The 21,517-nt window shown below is 35.0% G+C and overlaps 1 protein-coding gene across 1 annotated transcript in view; it reads right to left on the bottom strand.

The window, feature by feature from the left end:
* Positions 1–21,517, bottom strand: part of MYBPC1 (myosin binding protein C1) — a 95,305-nt gene that overhangs the window by 47,259 nt on the left and 26,529 nt on the right. Inside the window, exons 4-12 of the mRNA XM_049782943.1 lie at positions 16,368–16,406; positions 15,638–15,673; positions 13,912–14,022; positions 12,679–12,827; positions 12,229–12,346; positions 10,173–10,224; positions 7,421–7,477; positions 2,448–2,614; positions 621–753 (exon numbers count right to left, since the gene is read on the bottom strand). Of these exons, the coding sequence (XP_049638900.1) occupies positions 621–753; positions 2,448–2,614; positions 7,421–7,477; positions 10,173–10,224; positions 12,229–12,346; positions 12,679–12,827; positions 13,912–14,022; positions 15,638–15,673; positions 16,368–16,406 (862 nt within the window). The remainder of the gene's footprint in view (positions 1–620; positions 754–2,447; positions 2,615–7,420; positions 7,478–10,172; positions 10,225–12,228; positions 12,347–12,678; positions 12,828–13,911; positions 14,023–15,637; positions 15,674–16,367; positions 16,407–21,517) is intronic.

Raw genomic sequence — 21,517 nt, 5'->3', positions numbered from 1 at the left:
ATGTTGAAGGGAAGTATAAGGCATGGTGTTTAAATACAATAGGCATAAAATCCTATCATTGATTAGTAAATCAAAGTGCTTCAAAATTTAAATAAATAAATAAATAAATAAACCATTGAAGTTGAGAAATCTCTCAGGCTGAGAAAGAATCCTATAAATTGGTTTCACAACAAAGGGATATTATCACTCATCAAGGATTTAGTGATCTCCTTCATTTTGGAAAAGATCAAGGAATAATAATAATAAAGCACAATCATTTTAAATGCCTTTAAAAAACAAAACTGACCTAATTGTAAGCTATGATTCCAGTTGGTATATCAAATTTTAAAAAGTTTTTGCTTTTAAAAACTTGAAGATTAGTGATACAATTTGGAAATTCGTAAAGTCATTTGTATCAACTTAACACAAGTTTTAATCAATGGATAAAGATTAATCAAAGATTAATCAATACAAGATTAATCAATGGTTCCAAAATACCTAAAAGTTGACTTCAATTTTTGCTTTCTTATCACATGTTATTCTTGCCCTACCAAACTACAAGGAACAAATGTTTTTATTCCCATATAGTTAAATCAAACTATTATTTATATTTATGCTGATTATTTGTGAAAGCTACTTACTTTGTACTGGGTCGGATTTCTTGACCATTTTTAAACCATTTCACCTCCAAGTTTGGATCTGCCAGTTCCACAACAAACCTAACTTTGCCTCCTTTGTCAATCTGATATGCAGGATCAAGAATTTTTGAAAAAGCTGTTCGAGAGAAGATGTATGAGTGTAGTTAGTACATAACAGATACAAATAATTTAAATATGTATAAGAACCTAAACCAAATGAGTAATAAGAGGAGAAAAATTAAGAAACTTCCAATTATCCGTTATATATTAGAACACATTTGCTAGGATTAATTAAATTATGCTAATTAAATAAAACAGTTAAAAATTTAAATGGAATTTATGTACTTTGGGAAGATATTTAAGAAAATAATTATTACAGAGACTTTTTAAATGACTGCTTTATTTCTTTAGAGAATATATAGTATAATATATACAAAGCAAGATGAACTTGAAAACCATGTTTATTCTACTTAGACAATTACCCACAATATCACTGGCATTATATTAGGGATTTTTTTAAATTAATAGAATTCATGAAATGATCCATTGGTTCTTAAGATTGATTTAAATGTATTTGGTTAATTGAAATAGTAGGCTTATCAAAGTTTTTGTATTGTTGAAATGTGCAGGTCGTGAGTGGCCTAGTTTTAAAAACATCATATAAATGCATAGTAGGGACTCAAGATTTCACAATATTTAGGATAACAAACTTTTTCTATTAGTGTCAAAAGTTCCTAAATAGATGCATTTCTTTCTTAAAATTTCACATATTTTTTTTAAGTTTAAAGACAATAATTCTCACTTAAACAGACTGAAAATACATATAAATGTAAACTGACTCAAGAAGTTGCCATGGTTGTATTTTCATCGCGTGAATACAATTGCTTAAACAAACTCACCTCATATTTAAGAAAATAAACAGTTATTTAAAAAGATGGTCGGTTACAGGCCTTCAAAAATAAATTCAGAGCTAAGTGAAAGAATAAGAAAGAGGAAAATGAGAGGAGGAGTGATGCTAGTTGGTTCTGCGCCTCAGCAGGATGTTTGTCATTTACCTTCTCATCTTTCAAAAATAAAAACTCAGTAGCTTAAAGAATGGGGAATTAAAAGGCTGATTATGTAAATTGGCCAACCAACTGACACTTCCGTAGTTTTTTAGTTTACAGAAAGGTTTGAAATAAAGAGCAGATTTTTAGAAAGAGCTGATGCGGTTCTTTTTCAATTCTATCTAAACATTAACAATGAAACTGTTGACAATGAGCAGTGTAGGAAATTTGGGCGACTTAATGATGGATGTAAGCTGCTTGTTTTGTTTTGCCTTCTCAAAGTATTGTTGTTTTTTTTTTAAGGGATTTTTTAAATGACAACAAATAGTATGTACTTCAGATCCGCGAGAGCAGAATTAGAGGTTTCACAAAGTACTGGGAATGGAGCGTTTTCTAAGCTCTAACAAACGAATGGGAAAAAGATATAACAGTAAAACAGACATTTTCACGCAAGAATCAAGATTGAGGGAGGTGTGGAGGCAGGAGAAATTCCTAGTGTCAGAGAGAATTTAGACTATTTAATGTGGCATTCCCTACAGGGCAATGTCAAGCTTTGTGTCCTTTAGCAACTAGCAGCAAGACAGCAGGACATCCTCTCCCCTCCTCATAACCCTAAGGGGCTGGGGGAGAATCCTTTCCAGAAGGCTACAGTGAGCAATCCAAAGACCTAACTTCTGCACACAAGTCTAGTCCCAGCCCACACCCAGCGGAAGATTGACAGCTTGGCCGCCCAGCGTTCGGGTCACTCGCTCCGCCCCTGAGCCCAGCTGCGGGCCGCGCTCACCTGCACTCTTCTTCTCCACCCTGCGCATGCGCTTGAGCCGCTTGAGCATGCCGCGCAGGTCGGTGATGCCGTACTGGAAGGCGATCTTCTCGTACTCGTTGGGGTTCGCATTCTTCAGCAGATCCCACACGTCGATTTCGGGTTCTTCCTCCTGCTGCTTCACCTCCCTAGCCGGCGAGAACCAGGACCGAGTTTAAGAGTGGCAGACATCCTAAAGTGCGCAAGGACTGCCTGAGCTTGGCACCAATTGGTTTTCGGAGCAGCATTCATTAAAAATCAAGAACTCATGCCGGGACGAAAGTTTACCTAACACGTTGCTTGAACTCTCGGGGGAACTTGCAGCTAGTTACACATCAGAGTCGTGCACTTAAGAGCAACATTTTCTGTTTTCCTTGTTAAATAGGCATCATTAGAGGAAAGATTAACTAGGAAGACGCTGAAGAATTTCTTTTTTATTTTATTCCCGCCCCTAATTTTGAAAAATGCACTTAAGATCAAGTCGTTTTTTTGAAAAAATAAACTCAGAAAAGTACTTACTTATTTATTTACTTATTTATGAATTTGGGGCCACCTCCAGCGGCGCTCAGAGGTTACTCCTATCTCTGTGCTCCGGAATCGCTCCTAGCAGGCTCAGGGGACCATCGGGGATGCTGGGATTCAAACCTGGGTCTGTCCCAGGTCGACCACTGTGCCCCAGTCAGAAATATTTAAAATTTTAAATTTAAAAATGGACTCAGAGATTTTAAAAGTTGACCCTTAAAAAGGAAAAGATTCGGGGCCGGGTAGGTGGCGCTGGAGGTAAGGTGTCTGCCTTGCAAGCGCTAGCCAAGGAAGGACCTCGGTTCGATCCCCCGGTGTCCCATATGGTCCCCCCAAGCCAGGGGCGATTTCTGAGCGCATAGCCAGGAGTAACCCCTGAGCGTCAAACGGGTGTGGCCCAAAAAAAAAAAAAAAAAAAAAAAAAAAGGAAAAGATTCTTGATCTTCATGGGTGTATAGATCTCGCTCATTGTGGAGACAGCATAAATATTTTTGCAAATAATATTTTCCTACCACAGTACTGTTTATTTTACCATTTACTATATATATAAATATATAATCATTTTAAAAAAACATTTGGATTTGCCATAAAGTTTTTTATTCTTGTCTTTCTTTTCTTTTCTTTTTTTCTTTTTTGGTTTTTGGGCCACACCCGGTGACGCTCAGGGGCTACTCCTGGCTCTGCGCTCAGAAGTCGCTCCTGGCTTGGGGGACCATATGGGACGCCGGGGGACTGAACCGCGGTCCGTCCTAGGCTTGCGCTAGCGCCACCGCGCCCGCGGCCCCTGTTCTTGTCTTTCTTACAATTTGTGTTTACAATTTTATTTATTTATTTATTTATTTATTTATTTATTTATTTTTGGGCCACACACAGTGGCACTTAGGTGTTCCTCCTGACTCTGTGCTCAGAAAACGCTTCTGGTGGACTTGGGGGGACCATTTGGGATGCTGGGGATCAAACTCAGGTCAGCTGCATGCTTATTACTCTTGCACCTACAAATTCTTTTTTCTTTTACAAATTCTTTTTAAAAGAATTTTATCTTTTAAGCTGGCAGGTAAAAAAAGAGATGAGTTAAAAACTTTTAAAGTGCTATCTGGAGTTTTTGGAAAGAAGATTGAGTATAAATTATAAAATGTCAAAATCTAAACTGGAAATCAAATGTTTTAGGGATCCACAACAACAAAAAGTAAATTTATGTTGTAATATCAAAGTTGTGACAACAATTATTTTTATAACTGACTAAAAAGTATTTTGAACACACAATATACAAGACTGATTAAAATTTAAAGTATATTTGTTTGCTTTTATTTTGAAATATAATCTCAAGAGTAAACACTCTGAAATGCTTATCATAAATGCAAAATGTAATTTAAATGAACCACTGGCAAATTGTCCTGTTTTTGTGATTAGTTGGCTGCTTTTATGGGATCAATTAGGAGCTTTTATAGTGGCTACTTACTGTGTATAATGCTGTTTTGTGTCTGACTTTTAGGAAGATTAGTCAACACATACATCAGCATGAAAACAGAATTTATGCTATGTGTTAAGATTTATGGGTTACATATGGCTGCCTTGTTACATTAACTATATCTAGTTAAAAGTTTTTGAGGGAACACTGGATCACAATAATGAGAAGAAATGGAGAACATGAATATTACACAGTTCAGGAGTATTGGTTTAGTAAGATGTGTAACTTCCGAATGTCAAGTTGCCATTTTCCTTTAAGACTTTTTGCTCAGTGAAGGGGAATGGAATAGGAAATTCAGTGGAGGAGGAGAAGGAAAAGGAGGAGGAGGAAAATCAAGAAAATGAAAGGAAATGAGAGGTTATTGTTCCATCATTAAATAATGGTGGTGGGAAAGACCAACATCATTAGGAAAATATGCCTTTCCAAAACTCAAGGCACAGCTATTATCTTCATCTCACTGTATTGTAAACTATGTATATAACTATATCAAAAAATTTACGAAGTTATTCTGAAGTTGAAATACCAATAATAATAGTCCCTCTCTACTAACTTGGACTGTTTAAGTGTCAGACACATTCTTTAAATCTATAGGAGTGCTTGGTAAATGGTACTTCAAATGTGTATTGTGTATATACATATATATTATTTGTGAGCCTTTCCTCACTTGCTGTATTAATCTCTATTTTTGTCATATACTGACCTAAATATAGTCCTCCCCAATGGTAAAATTACACCACACTAGATGGTATAAATTTTTTATTTCAACTATGAAGAATTTCACACAGACATAGTTTCAGGTCTAATCAGAGGAACAAGTAGTACACTAAGTCCATATTTAGATCGATGAGTTGAACAGTATAGAAGAGAAGCCAATAATAAAGATAATCACTTTGAATGTGATTTCTCAAGTCAATTTTGATGGTAGAGTCATAAAAGTCTCTCTACTGGTTTTTATTATAACACCAGAATAAACCTCACTCTCCCACATTCTTAATCTTAACAAAAATGTTATAAAAAGTTTTATTAATAAGGATGGCAATGACTTATTGCCTATTCGTTCCCTTTCTCTTCATAATGTAATTTTAAGTAGAAGCATTTATCAGTTTCTATTAGAATTTGAGGTCAAGGACTCCTATCTCAACATATCTAGAACATTACTTACCACAGTTTCTGCATAAGCCTTGTCTTAAAGTGAGGAGGAAAAATTCTAAGCACCACTGATTCCTTTCCAAGTATTGGGATAGCCTTATATGAAATCCATAATAATTTTATCTACATCAAAATTCCTACAACTTGATTGGAGGAAAGTTCAAAATAATTGTAATTTTTAAGAATAGGTCAAAGCATTTACAGTGTTATATGATTGTTGTTGTCGATTGGAAATGATCTGACTGTGTCCAAACAAGGCAACTATTTTGTTATATAGTGATGTTGGTCAAAATATTAATTTTGAAAGAGATTTTGCCACAATCTCTTGGAGTCACAGTAAACATGCATCATTACCCCAATGAAAAAACATGCAACTCACAAATTAATAGAAAAAAGCCAGGATTTCTAAAGTTATATTGGCGAATTAACATAGACTATATAGTGAATATAATTAAAACACAATCTAATTGTGAATCAAAATAATAATTAGAGGAGGTAAAGAAAATGAGAACCGAAGACATATTTGCTGCTCATTATTTTTAGAGAATTTTTTTAGCCATTTTGACCATAATTAGATGACTTTATTTAACTGACAAACTACTGATAGATTTTATACTATCAATGTCTAATGGAGGACTACCATTTGTTAGTAATTAGTAAACTGTATTTGTTAATATTTTTTTCTAACTAAAGTATTTAGGGATAGGGATGACTTTTTTATTTCTAGGTTCTCAATTACAGCCATTCCAAATGAGTCTAAAATAAGGCCAGTTTATGACTTAATTTTCTCATAATCTAAATAATTAAACCTGATGTAAAGATTCTAGATGATTGATTTAGAATTGTGTTTTTATTTTTTAAATTTACAAATTTCCTATGTAAACATAATTATAGCAAAGATAAATTTTTTTCTTCTGTATTTGTATTAAGATATGCATATTTTATATATAACACATACAGTATATGATTATATATATGCAGATTTATTAACAAACCATATAAGGTGGTTATATACTAAGTATAATAAAATTCTACAATTTTTAGTGAGACAATAAAATTAAAAAATTGTGAATTATGCTAACATTTATTCCACTTCACTACCATATTTTACCACTTCCCAAATCCTCATTTTATTAAATATGAAACATCTCTTAAATAAGGATATATCTTATAATCACTACTGTGTTATAATAAACTAAGTAGCTTAAACTAACAATAACTGTTAGTTTAACAATTGTTAGCTTACACACTAACAATACTGTGTCATAATAAACTATTTTCATTGTCTTTATAACTTATAAAAATATGAGAATAACTTAAAATGAAGTGTCAGGTTTTTATGGAATACAACAAATCAGAAATACTACATTAAAGTATTTCTACTTCTAATACTTCTATACATATATGTATACACATATATATCTTTAGAAATGTATTTCAATACTGTGGTCAAAAATCAAAGGCCAAAGGAGCTTTATTTATTCCATCATAACAGGACTCATGATTAGAATTAATTAGAGATTTCTAGATATTTAAGTCTTCTGTCTCAGTTTTCAAGTCTCCTCATCCCAAATTTAAAAAATATAAAAATGCTTATGAAACACTTAAAAATACAGTTAGAATACATTGGCTAAAGAGTTTAACAGATTAGTACACAGTTATTGCTCTGTCTTTCTTTTAGTTGATTTGATTATTTCCTATAAGCATTGAACATTTTAGGAAGTGAAAAATTCTTTGAAAAGCATCCACTTAAGCCTGACTTCTCTGAATGAGTATCGAAATTTCCAGTCACAGAGCCTCACGCTTGGATTCTCACCTACGTTTCAGGAGACCACTAAAGTCAAGTTCTCCTGCATCCTCTTGACCTTCTCCACTGTCATTAACAAAAGAAAAGCAAATCTGGGTTTAATGCTGAGACACAAACAATCATTTCCCAAAAACACTCTACATTTAACAGATATGCAATTTTCTACTAGCACACAAGTTGTGGACTAAATCAACGCAAACTATCTCTTTTCACACAAGTAACATTTGAAGTGTTTTCAGTATGTACTTGTGGAAAAGTAAACATGAACTTGTGTTAATCTATGGTTTCAGAAGAGACATTTTTGTAGATTGCATATATAAAACTGCTTAGTTTTGTGTTGAAAATAAAGTAACACAAATGTACTTCAGCCAAGCAACACAAAGTGCTTTGTTTTTCCTAGTTGGGTGGTCTATAACATACCTGTGTAAAAAGCAAAGGACTTGCTGATCTCTGTACATGGACAACAGAGATTGGCTTGAAGGATGATGTGTACCAATGTCAGACATATAAGAACAATGCTCATATTCAAAGGTAACATCATAGATAAATCCATCAATAGATGAATCAGATCATGTGATACTAACAACACAAAACAGCTGTTTGCAGAACTTTTAAAAAAGATGCATTCCATTCTGTTTTAAAGGGAAACAATTACCATATAAAATCTTTTTGTTAATATTAATACCTATCAAATTTTTGTGTGTCTTGATGAGGCCTTTACTTTGAGTTTTCAAAAGTATTTTCCTATGAAGAAATGCATCTTAAATCAGGCATGCAGCCACCTTCATGATTTTATATAAACTCTAAGTCAAAGCTAGGAAACTGACATTGAAATGGCACTACACACTTACTTACATGTTTTATTTTTAATGAAGATTGTGTTTCCTGCTCTTTACAAATGTTAGTTATGGTTTCTAAGAAAAGAGTCTGTGGGTTTAAAAACAGTGTGCATAAAATATGTAAGTTATAAGAATTGAAATAAAATGTTGTATTTTCAAAGCATCTTTTTGAGTAGGCATTTCAAGCAGACTGTTGGGAGTAAACATTGCGAGTCCAAGATTTACTAGCTCCTTGTCTCCCTCTTTTAAGATATACTTGAATATCATAAAAGCAGCATTTAAGGGGGAAGAGGGAAATAGGGGACATCGATGGTGGGAATGTTGCACTGGTGAAGGGGTGGTGTTCTTTTATATAACTGAAAGCCAACTCAAACATGTTTGTAATAATGGTGCCTAAATAATGATATTACTAAAAACAAAAGATCTAGGACAAGGCAGAAGGCCTAGAACCTTCTCTGGATGATGTATGTGTGCACATTGACATGACAACAGATCATTATAAAGTGAGAAGAATAGAAGATCAAGGATCACTGTGTCCAGAAAGAGTATGAATAATTTACTTACTGATTATTTTACTATAGTATTTAACCACAATAAATGAAGTTTTGCTAAAATCATAAAAAGAAAAAGCGGCATTTAAACCTTTGCCTTTGTTGAACAGGGGGTAAATGGAAGGTGGAAGTAATTGGAAACTCAAAAAAAAAAAAGTCAGAGGGAGAGAGATAGATGCAGAATAGCCTCACTCATCTATGGGTTTTAAGAAAAATAAAAGACATTTTTGCAACAGTCATCAGAGACAAAGAGAGGAGGGCTGGAACTTCCAGCTCACTTCATGAAGCTCATCACAAAGAGTGGTAGTGCAGTTATAGAAATAACTACACTGAGAACTACCATAACCTTGTGAATGAATGAGGGAACTGGAAAGCTTGTCTAGAGTACAGGTGGGGGTAGGGTGGGATGGAGGGAGATTTGGGACATTGGTGGTGGGAATGTTACACTGGTGAAGGGGGTGTTCTTTACATGACTGAAACCTAATCACAATCATGTTTGTAATCAAGATGTATAAATAAAGATATTATATTAAAAAGAAAAAAATAGCAATGCAGAGGTCAGCAACAATAAATATATATTTAAAAATAATTTAGGTGCTAAGTGTGACCTTTACAAATATATTAAGTTGCTGTTTTATAAAAATTTCCTTATTCCAAACAACAATGGAGGTTTAGTTTTAGGAAGAGCAAAATATGAATTCTCATGAATAAATACATATTACAGAATAACTAAATACAGGGACTAAAATAATGGCAGAAGAGCTGATTATCTTTCTCACATATTAGACAATTTTTCTATATATTTTTACTTGACTGCCTGATTTTTTAGTCTTCTAAATTATTAAATAAATTAGATAGCTATCATATTTACTTTCTACAATATCCTTTATTCTAGCAAACTCATTGAACGTTTAAATACTGCTACCTTATTAGGTAGCTATTTTATTGTGATTTTCTGAGAACTTAATGTAAACGCTCCATAAGTGGTTCCTTAGGTAAAAAGCAGTAAGAACCTTTTGACATTATTTAACAGATGTTATATGAAGAGTGTCTCTATATATTTTTGACCATATAATGGGAATATTTCAGTGAAAAAATGATTGAAAGCATGCCTTTAAAAGCAGTATGAAACTTGCAGGAATGGGAGTTTGTTTACAACAAAAATATTTTAAATAAGTAGCCAAGTATATTTTACTCAACATGAAATCCATGGTCTTTCTAGAACATTAACTATTGAACACATGATATTTGTGACAATAGCAAAGAATCGTTCTCCTTAGAAATGTGCACTGGGAAGGAAGAAAGGTGATTTTTCAAAAGCCTCCCCTTCAATATTATCCCAAAACTACCTAGATTCCCCTTCTGAGTTACCTTCTCTTGAAAGCAGATCTGATGTCAATGTTTGGAGTAGTTCCCGTAGATTCTTTGCAAGGAAAGAAAAATAATGAAACAAATACTGAGTTAAAAAGCAGTCTTTTGAAATTAGAAGGCTGTGGTGATCGTTCCAATGGAAGGATCTCATGGAAAGTGGAATGGCAAATCTCCTTGAATGATGAGGTTGCGCACCCTGAGAGAGCTTCCTTCTCATTCTCCCTAAGATAAATTTAAAAGTGACCTTATCTAGTCATCATTCAACCTTCCTGACCCTTATAATCACTCAAATATATAACTTAAAAAATATATCCGCTCTTGGGGTCAGAGCAAGAGCACAGAGGGTATGGCTTTTGTCTTGCATGTGGCTGACCTTGGTTCGATCCCAGGAATCCTATAGAATCTCCGGAGCCTGCCAGGAGTGAGTTCTGAGCTCAGAGCCAGGAGTAACCCCTGAAAGACTCTGGGTGTGGCTCCAAACCAAATCAAAACAAAACAAAATCTGCTCTTAGGGCCAGAGTGATAGTACAGTGGGTAGAGAGTTTGACTTGCCCACAGCTCACCCAAATTTGATCCCTGGCACTCCACATGATCCCTGAATCCTGCCAGGAGTGATCCCTAAGTTGAGTGCAGAGCATGAGTAAGCCTGAACACAGCTAGTTGTAACCCTTCCCAAATAAACAAAAAATTTACATCTGTTTTGATGGCTTTTAGAAGATTCACAAGATCATGGACGGACACCTGAAAATCCAGTCTTTTTTTTTAAACTAAAGTCCTTCAGGTGATTCTTAGAAATGATGATAAGACCAGAGATATACTGCTTAATCCAGAAATTTCGACAATGACTCAACTCATGCATATCCATTCTTTATTTGAAGACTCAGAATGGGAACCTCCAAATTTTGCCATGACAGTCTCATACCTTTTGAGAAAGATTAAATTGCAGTCAAGGCAAAATTAAAATCCTCTTGATTTCTATCTTTTGTTTCCAATATGCTTAAACACAAATCGCCCCCCCCCCTTTTTTTACATAAATTATGTATGCTGGACCTCCCACACACAAACATTCAAGCTGTGAAGTACATAGTTCCTGTATTTTTTATTTTTTTCCTGATTATCCAACTTCCAAAGGGGTCCAGGTTAATTTGGGTTGATCCATAGCTAAAGATATTACTCCAATATTAAAATAAGTATCATAAAACTAGTGGTATTATTTCTTAACCTAGATAATGTCACTGTATATATAAATATATATGTAATATATATGTTCAGTTTAAAATACACTCTTTTTTCTTGAGACCATTATGAATTACAAATCTTTCACAGTTGTATTTAAGGCATATAGTGACAGTGTATTAGGGCCAATCCCTCCACCAGCATTAACCTCCCTCCACCATAGTTCCCAGCATGCATCTCATACCTTCCACTTAGCCCCCATTTTGTGTTTAGTTTGTGATAGTTTGGGTCTCCTAATTCTATTGTCTTTGACTATGGCTTGGAATAAAAATACTCTGTCTTATAGCTATATTACACTTAGGCTTCAGCTTAAGTTTCTGATTTTGCTGTCAAGTGAACTTTCACTTTGTGCACTTATAGGAGTAGATTTTCTATTTTTCCAATGTAGGTGCACACTTCTAGCATTTTTCTTTTTAAATTCACTCTTGGAAATTAATAAAATCTAGAGAGAGAATATTAATACTTATAGGAGCAATCCTCCTTTCCATCTAGATATTCTGATGTTCCCACACCATACTGTCTTATCCCCATACCTGAGTTGTAATATATAAAGCAGATAGATTATTAACAACCCTTACATGGAGGTTGAAGAAATGTAGGTACTACACAAACAAGAGATATTGAACAACATAATCTCCCAAATCCCATTTTTATTGTCTCAGTAACTTAATATAGTTATTTAGTTTGTTGACCCTGTTACAACCGGAAACATAGTCTTAAAAGAATTTTTATTGTCAAATTTCTAATTGTATTAAAGGATCATCTTCCCTACCATCTTCTCATTACCCCTAGATATTTATCCAGAAACAAAAACTCTTACCATGCACTTCAAGATCGAATGAGCAGCTGTCAAACTTATCCTTATAGGTGACCTCACATCTATAGTTCCCTGCATAATTCTCTTTGGCCTTGATGATCTGCATCTCAAATGTATATACCTGTAATGAAATACACCTGGCATATTTCAGGACCATTTTGAATAAAGAGGCCATCACAGTTTAGTCATTTCCAAATTCCTTAGCAATGGTTAAAGGCATAGCTCTATCTGTGTATTCCAGTGCAAGCAGGGTTTAACATAAGAAGGGGTCTTGAACTCCACAACTTATGGTAGTAGCATGACAACCATATTAAAGAGTAGATACTAAGGTTGGTAGTTCTAGAAATTTCCGGGGAGGGGGAAGGTGTTAAAATCTCTCAAAAAGGAACCAAAGACCTTCACCCACATAGAAATGAGTGAGAGCTGTGAACTCATGCCAGATGTGGGCCATACCCGAGTCTGCCTTTCAAAGCTTTCTTTCAGCTGCAGGTGCTTTCCAGCTTTGCTGGCCAGGTCCATCCATTTGCCCTTGAACCACTTGATGGTGGGTTTTCTAAGAAGATCTTCAGCCTGGACTCTGGCTATAAAGGTGATATTTCCACCTGAAGCAAACAAACACAAATGCTTCATATATGGTTTCACATTTGTCCTTGGTTCTGCTTTGGACAAGAAAGAGTTTGCACAGGACTCCAGCACACAGACTGGGAGGTGATTGGTGGCCCCAGAATAGCTGCCTGTGCCCTTAGGATATTCCAGCTTGTTCTGATCTTAAAGATTCATGCGGGAAACAAAGGAATGGTGAGGAAATCATGGAATGTCTTCTAATTTTAATTATTTATTTATCTATCTATTTTAGGGCCTCCAAGTGCTGGCTCAAAGGTTCGGGAAACCTTCCAGATTGATGGTATAAATGAGCATTAAAGTATGCATTAAAAAGTAAAAGTATTGGGCCGGGCGGTGGCGCAAGAGGTAAGGTGCCTGCCTTGCCTGCGCTAGCCTTGGACGGACCGCGGTTCGATCCCCCGGTGTCCCATATGGTCCCCCAAGCCAGGAGCGACTTCTGAGCGCATAGCCAGGAGTAACCCCTGAGCGTTACCGGGTGTGGCCCAAAAACCAAAAAAAAAAAAAAAAAAAAAAGTAAAAGTATATAAAATAGATATAATGAAAAATTATTCAGTTATAAAACGAAGTACTGACTCATACTAAAATATGGATGGATCTTGAACACATCATGTTACGTGTAAAACAGCCAGACATAAAAGGTCACATAATATGTCTTCCTGTCTGTGTAAAATATTCAGAACAAGCAAATCCTTTGTCCAAAGCAGATTACTGGTTTCTAGGGCCTGAGGGGAGGCAGAAAAAGTACCTGCTTAATGGGTGATAGACAGTCTTTGTGTTTGGGCAAACTAAATGTAGATAGAAATCCTTACACTACTTTGAATATATTAATAGCCACTGATCGCTTAAAGTGACTAATTCTGGGGGAGGGGCATTGGTGGTGGGAGTGTTGCACTGGTGAAGGGGGGTATTCTGTTTATGACTGAAACCCAACTACAATCATGCTTGTAATCATGGTGCTTAAATAAAAATTTTATAAAAATAAAAAAAATAAAGTGGCTAATTTTATGCTATGTGAATTTTATCTCTATTTTCAAAGAAGAAGATTTAATGCTCAGGACTTACCAACTTTCACAGTTCCAGTTTGCGGTTTTTCCACAAACAGGGTGGACAGCTGAGAATTGGCATTCTGTTTGTCTTGATCATCTGTAGCTGGTGACTCACCTAAAGACCATTCTAAGTATCAGAAAGGCAATAAAAGATCATTTCGGAGCTTCATGTTAGGCAGACACATTTGGTTTGCAATTCTAATACTAAAGTTTTCTTTTGTTTAATAAAACTAAATAAGTAAGACAGCATCCCTTTCCTCCATCTCCCTTACAACCATCAGTAGTGAGAATCCCAGTCATAGGAGGATCTGTCTTCCTTCCACAAGGGATTAGGAACATGACCTAATTCCTAGAAATAGAAAAACCATTTCCAGTAGATTGTCACTGTTTGAATTAATTGTTCCTGTTTCCCCATCTCTCCTGCTCCAACAGAAAAATAATGGTGGGAAGTGTATTTGAGCAGAATTCTCAGCATTTTCCCAAGTGACTGACTCTAAAGCCCTATCTATTCAAAAGCAGAATCAAGTGAGTTCTTAGATCACCTGTAAGAATCAAACCTGGTTAGGTATGCCCAGATCCTCTGATATAATGTGATTAGATACTTCTGTTAGGTATTATAGATGAGGTCATAATATGACAACTGAGTAACAGATCATGAAGCTAGTACACATTTCAGAAATCTGGAAAGAGCCTGAAAGAAGAAAACTAAAAACAGAAAAGCAAAAGGGGTGGGGGATCCTCCTAAGAGGAAAGACAACTGAAAATGAAGTGTGTTTTAAATTTTCTTATTTGTACTCTCACAGCTTGTTTTTGTGTATTCAGTAGTCCACTCCAGTGAAAGCAAGTAGGAGAGAGGACATTCATCTTCCCTCTGGCTCTGAAAACTGAATCCAGGAATTATGTTCCAGTCACTTAATACATGCGGGTAATAGATGGACTACCGACTCACTAACTATTCATGTTGTAGAGACAGAAAACGAACATTTATGTATTTTAATTCCATGGATCAAGCATGTTCAATAATTCTATCCATAGAAAACCATTGTTTTTACAAAGAGGTTCTGAAACATCATCACATAATCACACAAGTTTTAAAAATACTCAAATGGGTGTTTTTGTTGGGTTGTTATGTTACACAAAAAATGTTAAATTGTGTGCACTGGTGATACGAATAGTTACAGTGAAGAGTAGCTATTACATTTGGAATTGAGAATGGCAATTGTTATTCTTTTGGATATTTCTACCATGCCTGACACAGGATAGTACCTGATATATAGTAGGATCAGAATTGATCCTTATCACAAGAATGGAATGAATAAATGAATCATATCAGCAAACTGTGGCAACCACTGCCTGGATATTTAAGTAGGTATTTTGTCAAGTGTATGTAATGTTTTATTTAAAATATGAATATAATATAACTTTCATTTTCATGTCAGAAATAGATATTTTTTAAAAATACCTTAATATCTATATATTTACTAAATGTTAAAAGTAAGGGTTACTGTAAAATACAACTGTGGTAGATCATGTGGCTACATTTCTGGATGTTTGTGTCATGCAAAATTAATTATTTCTCAATACATTAGTTTTCACATGAGAGAAAGTAGAGTGAAACTGCTATAAAAGCTACAAACTGAATAAAAACAATTAGAACCAAAACAGTTTTCAAGAAATGAAGTCATTAGTGATTATATTGGGATGGGATCAGGATGACTTGCTCCAGGCATATATATGCTCACCTGAATCTTTTCTTTCCAGGGCCCGACTACCCACACCTGAAAGGAAAACGTGGTTTGGAAGGGGGTGAAAATAGAGTGCTGATTTCAACCTTGTTGGACCACCCAAACCTTGTCCCTTTGTATAATAGGAAGAAAAAACTAGAAGTTGGCTTGGATAGAAAAACCAGGAGAGGGCCAGAGCAATTGCACATAGGGTAAGGCATTTGCCTTGCATGTGGAAGGCCTGGCTTCAATTCCTGGTATCCCATATGGTCCCATATGATGCCCTGAGCACCTCCAGGAATGGCTCCTAAGCACAGAGCCAGGAGTATTCCTTGAGCACTACTAGGTGTGGCCCAAAAAACAAAACAAAACAAAAATAGAAAGAAAAATCAGTAGAACTTCAAGAGAATATCTACAATGTATGTAATGCTATTTTGAAAGCAATGATAAAAATTTAAACCCAAGTATCTAAAGCACAGGGGGAAAAAAAGAATATAGCTATAAATAAAAGACAAACATTTTTTGCCCTTTAAATTTATACCCAAGACTTCTTGCTTGAATATCTTGCTTCTTTCATGAAGAAGACTTCTTTGTCAAAGTTTTTCTACAGAAAACAAAGACGTCCTAAGCTAACATTTTTTTGTTGGTGGTTCTGTTCTGCTATTTTTTTCAGAAGGTTCTGCCTTTCCTGTACTTCACTGTTGGTTACTAACAGTGTTGAGTGTTGAGGGAATGGGATCATCCTAACCTGGAGGCACAGCACTAGGCGGGGAGGCTTCTTCTTCATCTGAAACAAGAAATTGGAATAAAAAGTCAAAGAGAAAAGATGTTCATCTGAGTGTCCAGAGAAAAGAGAAATCTGTAAAAGAACAGAAGCTACAGTCACCTTCAACAAATGAATGGACCTTAAAAGATTGATTCTGGAAAGATTAAGCTTAAATGTGTCAGAAAAGAAAAGGAAAATAAATAAATAGAGGGGTTGGGGGCATGGGAAGAATGAAATGAAGGGAGCACCTCGGCAAAGAAATGAGCACTAAATATGGAACCTCACAATCAATGAAGAAGGTGTTTTTCAAGTTCTCGTTTTGTAACTAAAGTCAACGACTTTAGTTCACATAAAAACTCATCTGGACATAGGTTGGAAAACATAACATTCTTTATACTGTTTGAAAATTAATTCCCCTGAGCTCTTGATAAAGTTTCATGATTAATTTATTTGATTATTTTTGGTAATTGTCAACACTAATATAAATCAATATATCATATTTAGCATATTTACCAAGGATTATTATGTGAAAATTACAGGACGATCTCCAAGATTATTTTGCTATTATTCAATGCTATCTAATTAAAAATATTATCCAAGTACATTTATGAAATTCAAAATATATCTTTTAGTATTTTATATGTGGTAGCATACAACATTTCCTTTAAAAATGTCTGAATTTCAAAGTGTCTACATTTTAGATGCTTAATTAGGCATTTAGTATCATCTGAATCTCTATTTCTCTCTTTCTAAAGCATGAAGACTAGTATTGTATAAGTAATAAGAATATTTATACTTGGGGCCGGTGCGGTGGCGCTAAAGGTAAGGTGTTTGCCTTGCCAGCGCTAGCCTAGGACCAAATGTGGTTCGATCCCCCGGCGTCCCATATGGTCCCCCAAGCCAGGAGCGACTTCTGAACGCATAGCCAGAAGTAACTTCTGAGCATCACCGGGTGTGGCCCAAAAACAAACAAAAACAAAAACAAAAACAAAAAAGAATATTTATACTTAAAATACTAGCATAATTGGGGGTTTGAAAATACAAACATATGACTCTATGAATTAAGATACATAAAACAATACACATAATAGTTAATTGAAAATTGATTTAAAAGTTCCTGATCAGGGGCCGGAGTAATAGTGCAATATGTAGGGTACTTGCCTACCATAAAGCTGGCCAGGGTTTGATACCTGGCATCACATATAGTCTCTTAAGCCCACCAGGAATGATTGCTAAGCTCAGAGTTAGGAGTAAGCCTTGAGCACTTCTGGCCCCAAAATAAACAGACAAACAAACAAACAAACAAATGTTTCTAACAAGGAGAGGTAAAATGATACATTTTATAACCTTAAAAAAATTTACTTAATTGAAAACATTATTTACCAGCCTCAATTTTTTTTCTCAAACTGTCAACCAGGAATGTGTTTGTATTGCCTCTTTATCAAATGGCTAATATAATATATAGAGATATATTAATATTATATCTTCTGAACCTTAGAGAAGAGTCATTTAATATTTAAGGACACAGAATTTTCAGAGATATCTTTCTGTGATTAAAGGAGCTGAAAAAAATGTGTGGTTTGAGATAGCTTGCTATTACCCTTGACAGGTTCTGCTAAGTCTATAGGGGTGAGATGAGAGATTCATTTACCTGCACCTTTGCTCTGACTGGATTGGTTTGTGATTTGGGTGGTACACATGGAAGTAAAGTGACTCTTACAATGGAAAATAAGGTCAGAGAGGTAATATAGGAGGTAAGGTACATGTCTTGCATGTTGTAACCCTATTTGAATTTCTGGCACCCCAAACAGTGTCAGGAGTCACTCCTGAGGAATAATTCTTGAGAATTGCTGAATGTAACTCAAATCCTTTCCCCACCCAAACCAAATGTGTGACTGCTTTCTGTGAGTTCGCCCAAAGTGGAAGAAAGTGGAAGACCTATATTCCTTCTCTATCATGATCTGGTACCCGCAGGGATTAGCCCTTAGCACCACTGGCTATGACCTAAGAAACAGGGGTAAAAGTAAATAAAATAAAATAAAATAAAATAAGTAAAATGAGAGAACTTATTAGGTCATGTTCTAAAACAATGCCATAATAGTGACATATTTTTTGTGTGTGTGTCTTTTTTTTTTTTTTTACTACACCCGGCGATGCTCAGGGGCTATTCCTAGCTTTGCTCAGGATGCCTTCCTGGCATGCTCAAGGGGTCATGTGGGATGCTGGTAATCAAACTCAGGTCGAGCACATGCAAGGCAAGCATCCTACCCGCTGTTCTATCGCTCTGGCCCCGACGTATTTTTTTAACTTGATGAAAATGTATTGTACTTATTCTTTCCTCAGACCAAATCTTTTATCTGATAGTGCATAAAATGAACTTGTTCTAAATGCTTGCTAAGTTTCAAGTGCTTTTTTAAATCAATGAGTTTTACTCTATCCACAAGTAGGACAACAGACTCACACAAATGTGTCTTGCTCTTGTCGGTGTTGTAAAATTACAGGATATACAATATTTATTATTTTCTCCTAGGAGTCCTAATACAGAATATACAATTGTTATTTGCAGTCAAATCATCTGTTATTTATTTTTTTATTCCATCTTTTATTTCTAATATGTGAGATTTATTTGTCACAGTTATTTTTATATGATTTTTGGAAGGAAAAATGAAAATGTGTAGCTAAATAAAGTTAACCTACAAAAACAAATCAGTTTCCTTGACAGATGATTGACTAAAAAAAGTGATAATATATATAAATAAAGGAATACTATAAAAGACAAAATCCTGGGCCCGGAGAGATAGTACAGCGGTGTTTGCCTTGCAAGCAGCCTATCCAGGACCAAAGGTGGTTGGTTCGAATCCCGGTGTCCCATATGGTCCCCGTGCCTGCCAGGAGCTATTTCTGAGCAGACAGCCAGGAGTAACCCCTGAGCACCGCCGGGTGTGACCCAAAAACCAAGAAAAAAAAAAAAAAGACAAAATCCTGCATTTGCTGCAATATGGAGAGACCTATATAGTATTATGCTTAGTGAAATCATCATATGAGAAAGGGCCAATCCCATGATTCTATTCACAAAGAACTAAAATAATATACTAAATAAAATGCTCTCTTTTAAACTATAATTCCAAATTTTTCATCAGTGAAAGTATATAAAGGAATAGGTTAATTGAAAAAGGGCCAATTTTATAGTGAAGGATAAATTTGGATTTTTAGTGGTTAATTTAATGCAATGCATTTAGATACTGATCTATATTGTTATATACCTAAATTTTATATAATATTATAATACTCAGTTACCTTAAAACACATTTCTTTAGAATTAAAAAAATACAAAAAGTTGAAAAATGCACTAAAGTAAAGTTCATACTTTTATTTCATTTTAGCGTGTGTGTGTGTGTGTGAACATTTACTAAAAATATTTTAGGAATCTTAAGTTGTGCTAATGTACACTAACACTGGGGTTTGAGAACATAAATGATAAGACAGTTATTTTCTGAACTATTAAATCCTTTTCTCCTAGATTATCCACTAACATTCCATGAAATTGTTCATTGAAGAAGTATTGGTATTCCTAAGATCTCAGGAAATTTCTGTGTTTCAGAGACAATTAAAGAGATAATTGAAATGCTACATACCCCCAAATAAAATAACTTGCATTTCCTATATTGTCACGCATAAATTCAATATTTAGTAGCATTTTTCTTATAACCTATTTCAAGATTTTAATAAAATATATATAATATCGACTTAAAATTTTTGTAAAAACTACTTGAAAATAAAAATTTTAAATTCAAGCAAATCCAAGAAAGGATATAAAATGGAAACTAGAACAATTTTAAGCCAAATAAGAGCATTCAATGAAGTTTTGTGTTTATATGTACAAGTCTAACAAAACTCTCAGATAATTGTTAGTTTCATTGTCTTAAGTTTCCTTGACCACATCAGTCAGCATAGGACACGATTCCATTTGATCACTTCCATTGTCCTCTTCTCATGGCCCTCTGTGACTCCTATTGCTCTCTGAAACTGATACCATCCTCTGGTAATGGTTTCTTTCTCCTCGAAAGTTCCCTAAAGTCAAATCCAGAAGTTCAGACCCAGTGTCCTCTCTCATACCTGCCATGTAGTAAGAACTTGTCAAATAAACACATGTTAGAATAAAAGGCAGGTATCAGGGGCCACTAAAAATATAGTAAGATATATTGTCACTCCACTGAAATTTTCTAGAATGCCAACCATATCAGTTAGCAATTTATAAGATTATTGCCTCTTTATATGATCATCCAGATAGGAGATTTTACATCTGATTTTGGTATTACTGTTTAGTCAAACATATTTCTTAAAAAACAAAAACATAGGATCACACCTGGTGTGCTTAGGGATGACTAAGTGGTGATGGGTAATGGGAGCACATTGTAGGGAATCAAACTCAGGGCTCTGCACTCGCTAGACAGACACTCTACCATTTGGACTATTACCTCATCCTTAAATTATTTTGTATTGTTGTCTCTATCGTTTTGATTCCAGAATAAAGTCGGCAGTGCTAGAAAGCAGAATATCTAAATAAACAAATCCAGAATCAAACAAACAGTAATAAAATTTTTCTGGGAAATTGATTCTGAGAGAGAGAGAGAGCGAGAGAGAGAGTGAGAAAGAGAGAGAGAAAGGAGAGAGAGAAACTTAGTTACTGAATAAACTAGCAAGGTTAACCATAAACCCTATCTATGCGATTTATATATGAACCAAGCAACATTGTATGACTACAAAGCAACAACACCAACAAACACAGAACATTTCTAAACTATTAAAAATACAATTTGGTCAAGCTGAGGAAAATATGAATGCAGCATTCCCATGAATAATGCTAAGAATGATACTCATAGCTACTGAGTGATACACTTCATGTACCAACTAAAATTTGAAAAGGTACTACATCTCAGTGTCACCATATTTTTTTTCTTTTTATTTGGAAGTGAGAACTCTGAAGTCAAGTAGTGCTCAGGAGACCAGGTATGCTCAATGGTCTCCATGGGTACACCCAGCAATATGTGGTGGACATGTGATGCCAGGGATTGAGCCAGTATTGGCTGCATGCAAGATATGTGACTTCTATACTTCCTCTCTGGCCCCAG

This window comes from Suncus etruscus, chromosome 11, assembly GCF_024139225.1.
Source record: "Suncus etruscus isolate mSunEtr1 chromosome 11, mSunEtr1.pri.cur, whole genome shotgun sequence".
Lineage (NCBI taxonomy): Eukaryota > Metazoa > Chordata > Mammalia > Eulipotyphla > Soricidae > Suncus > Suncus etruscus.
Note: the sequence above shows the minus strand (reverse complement) of the source record. Positions and strands in the feature narration are given on the sequence as shown.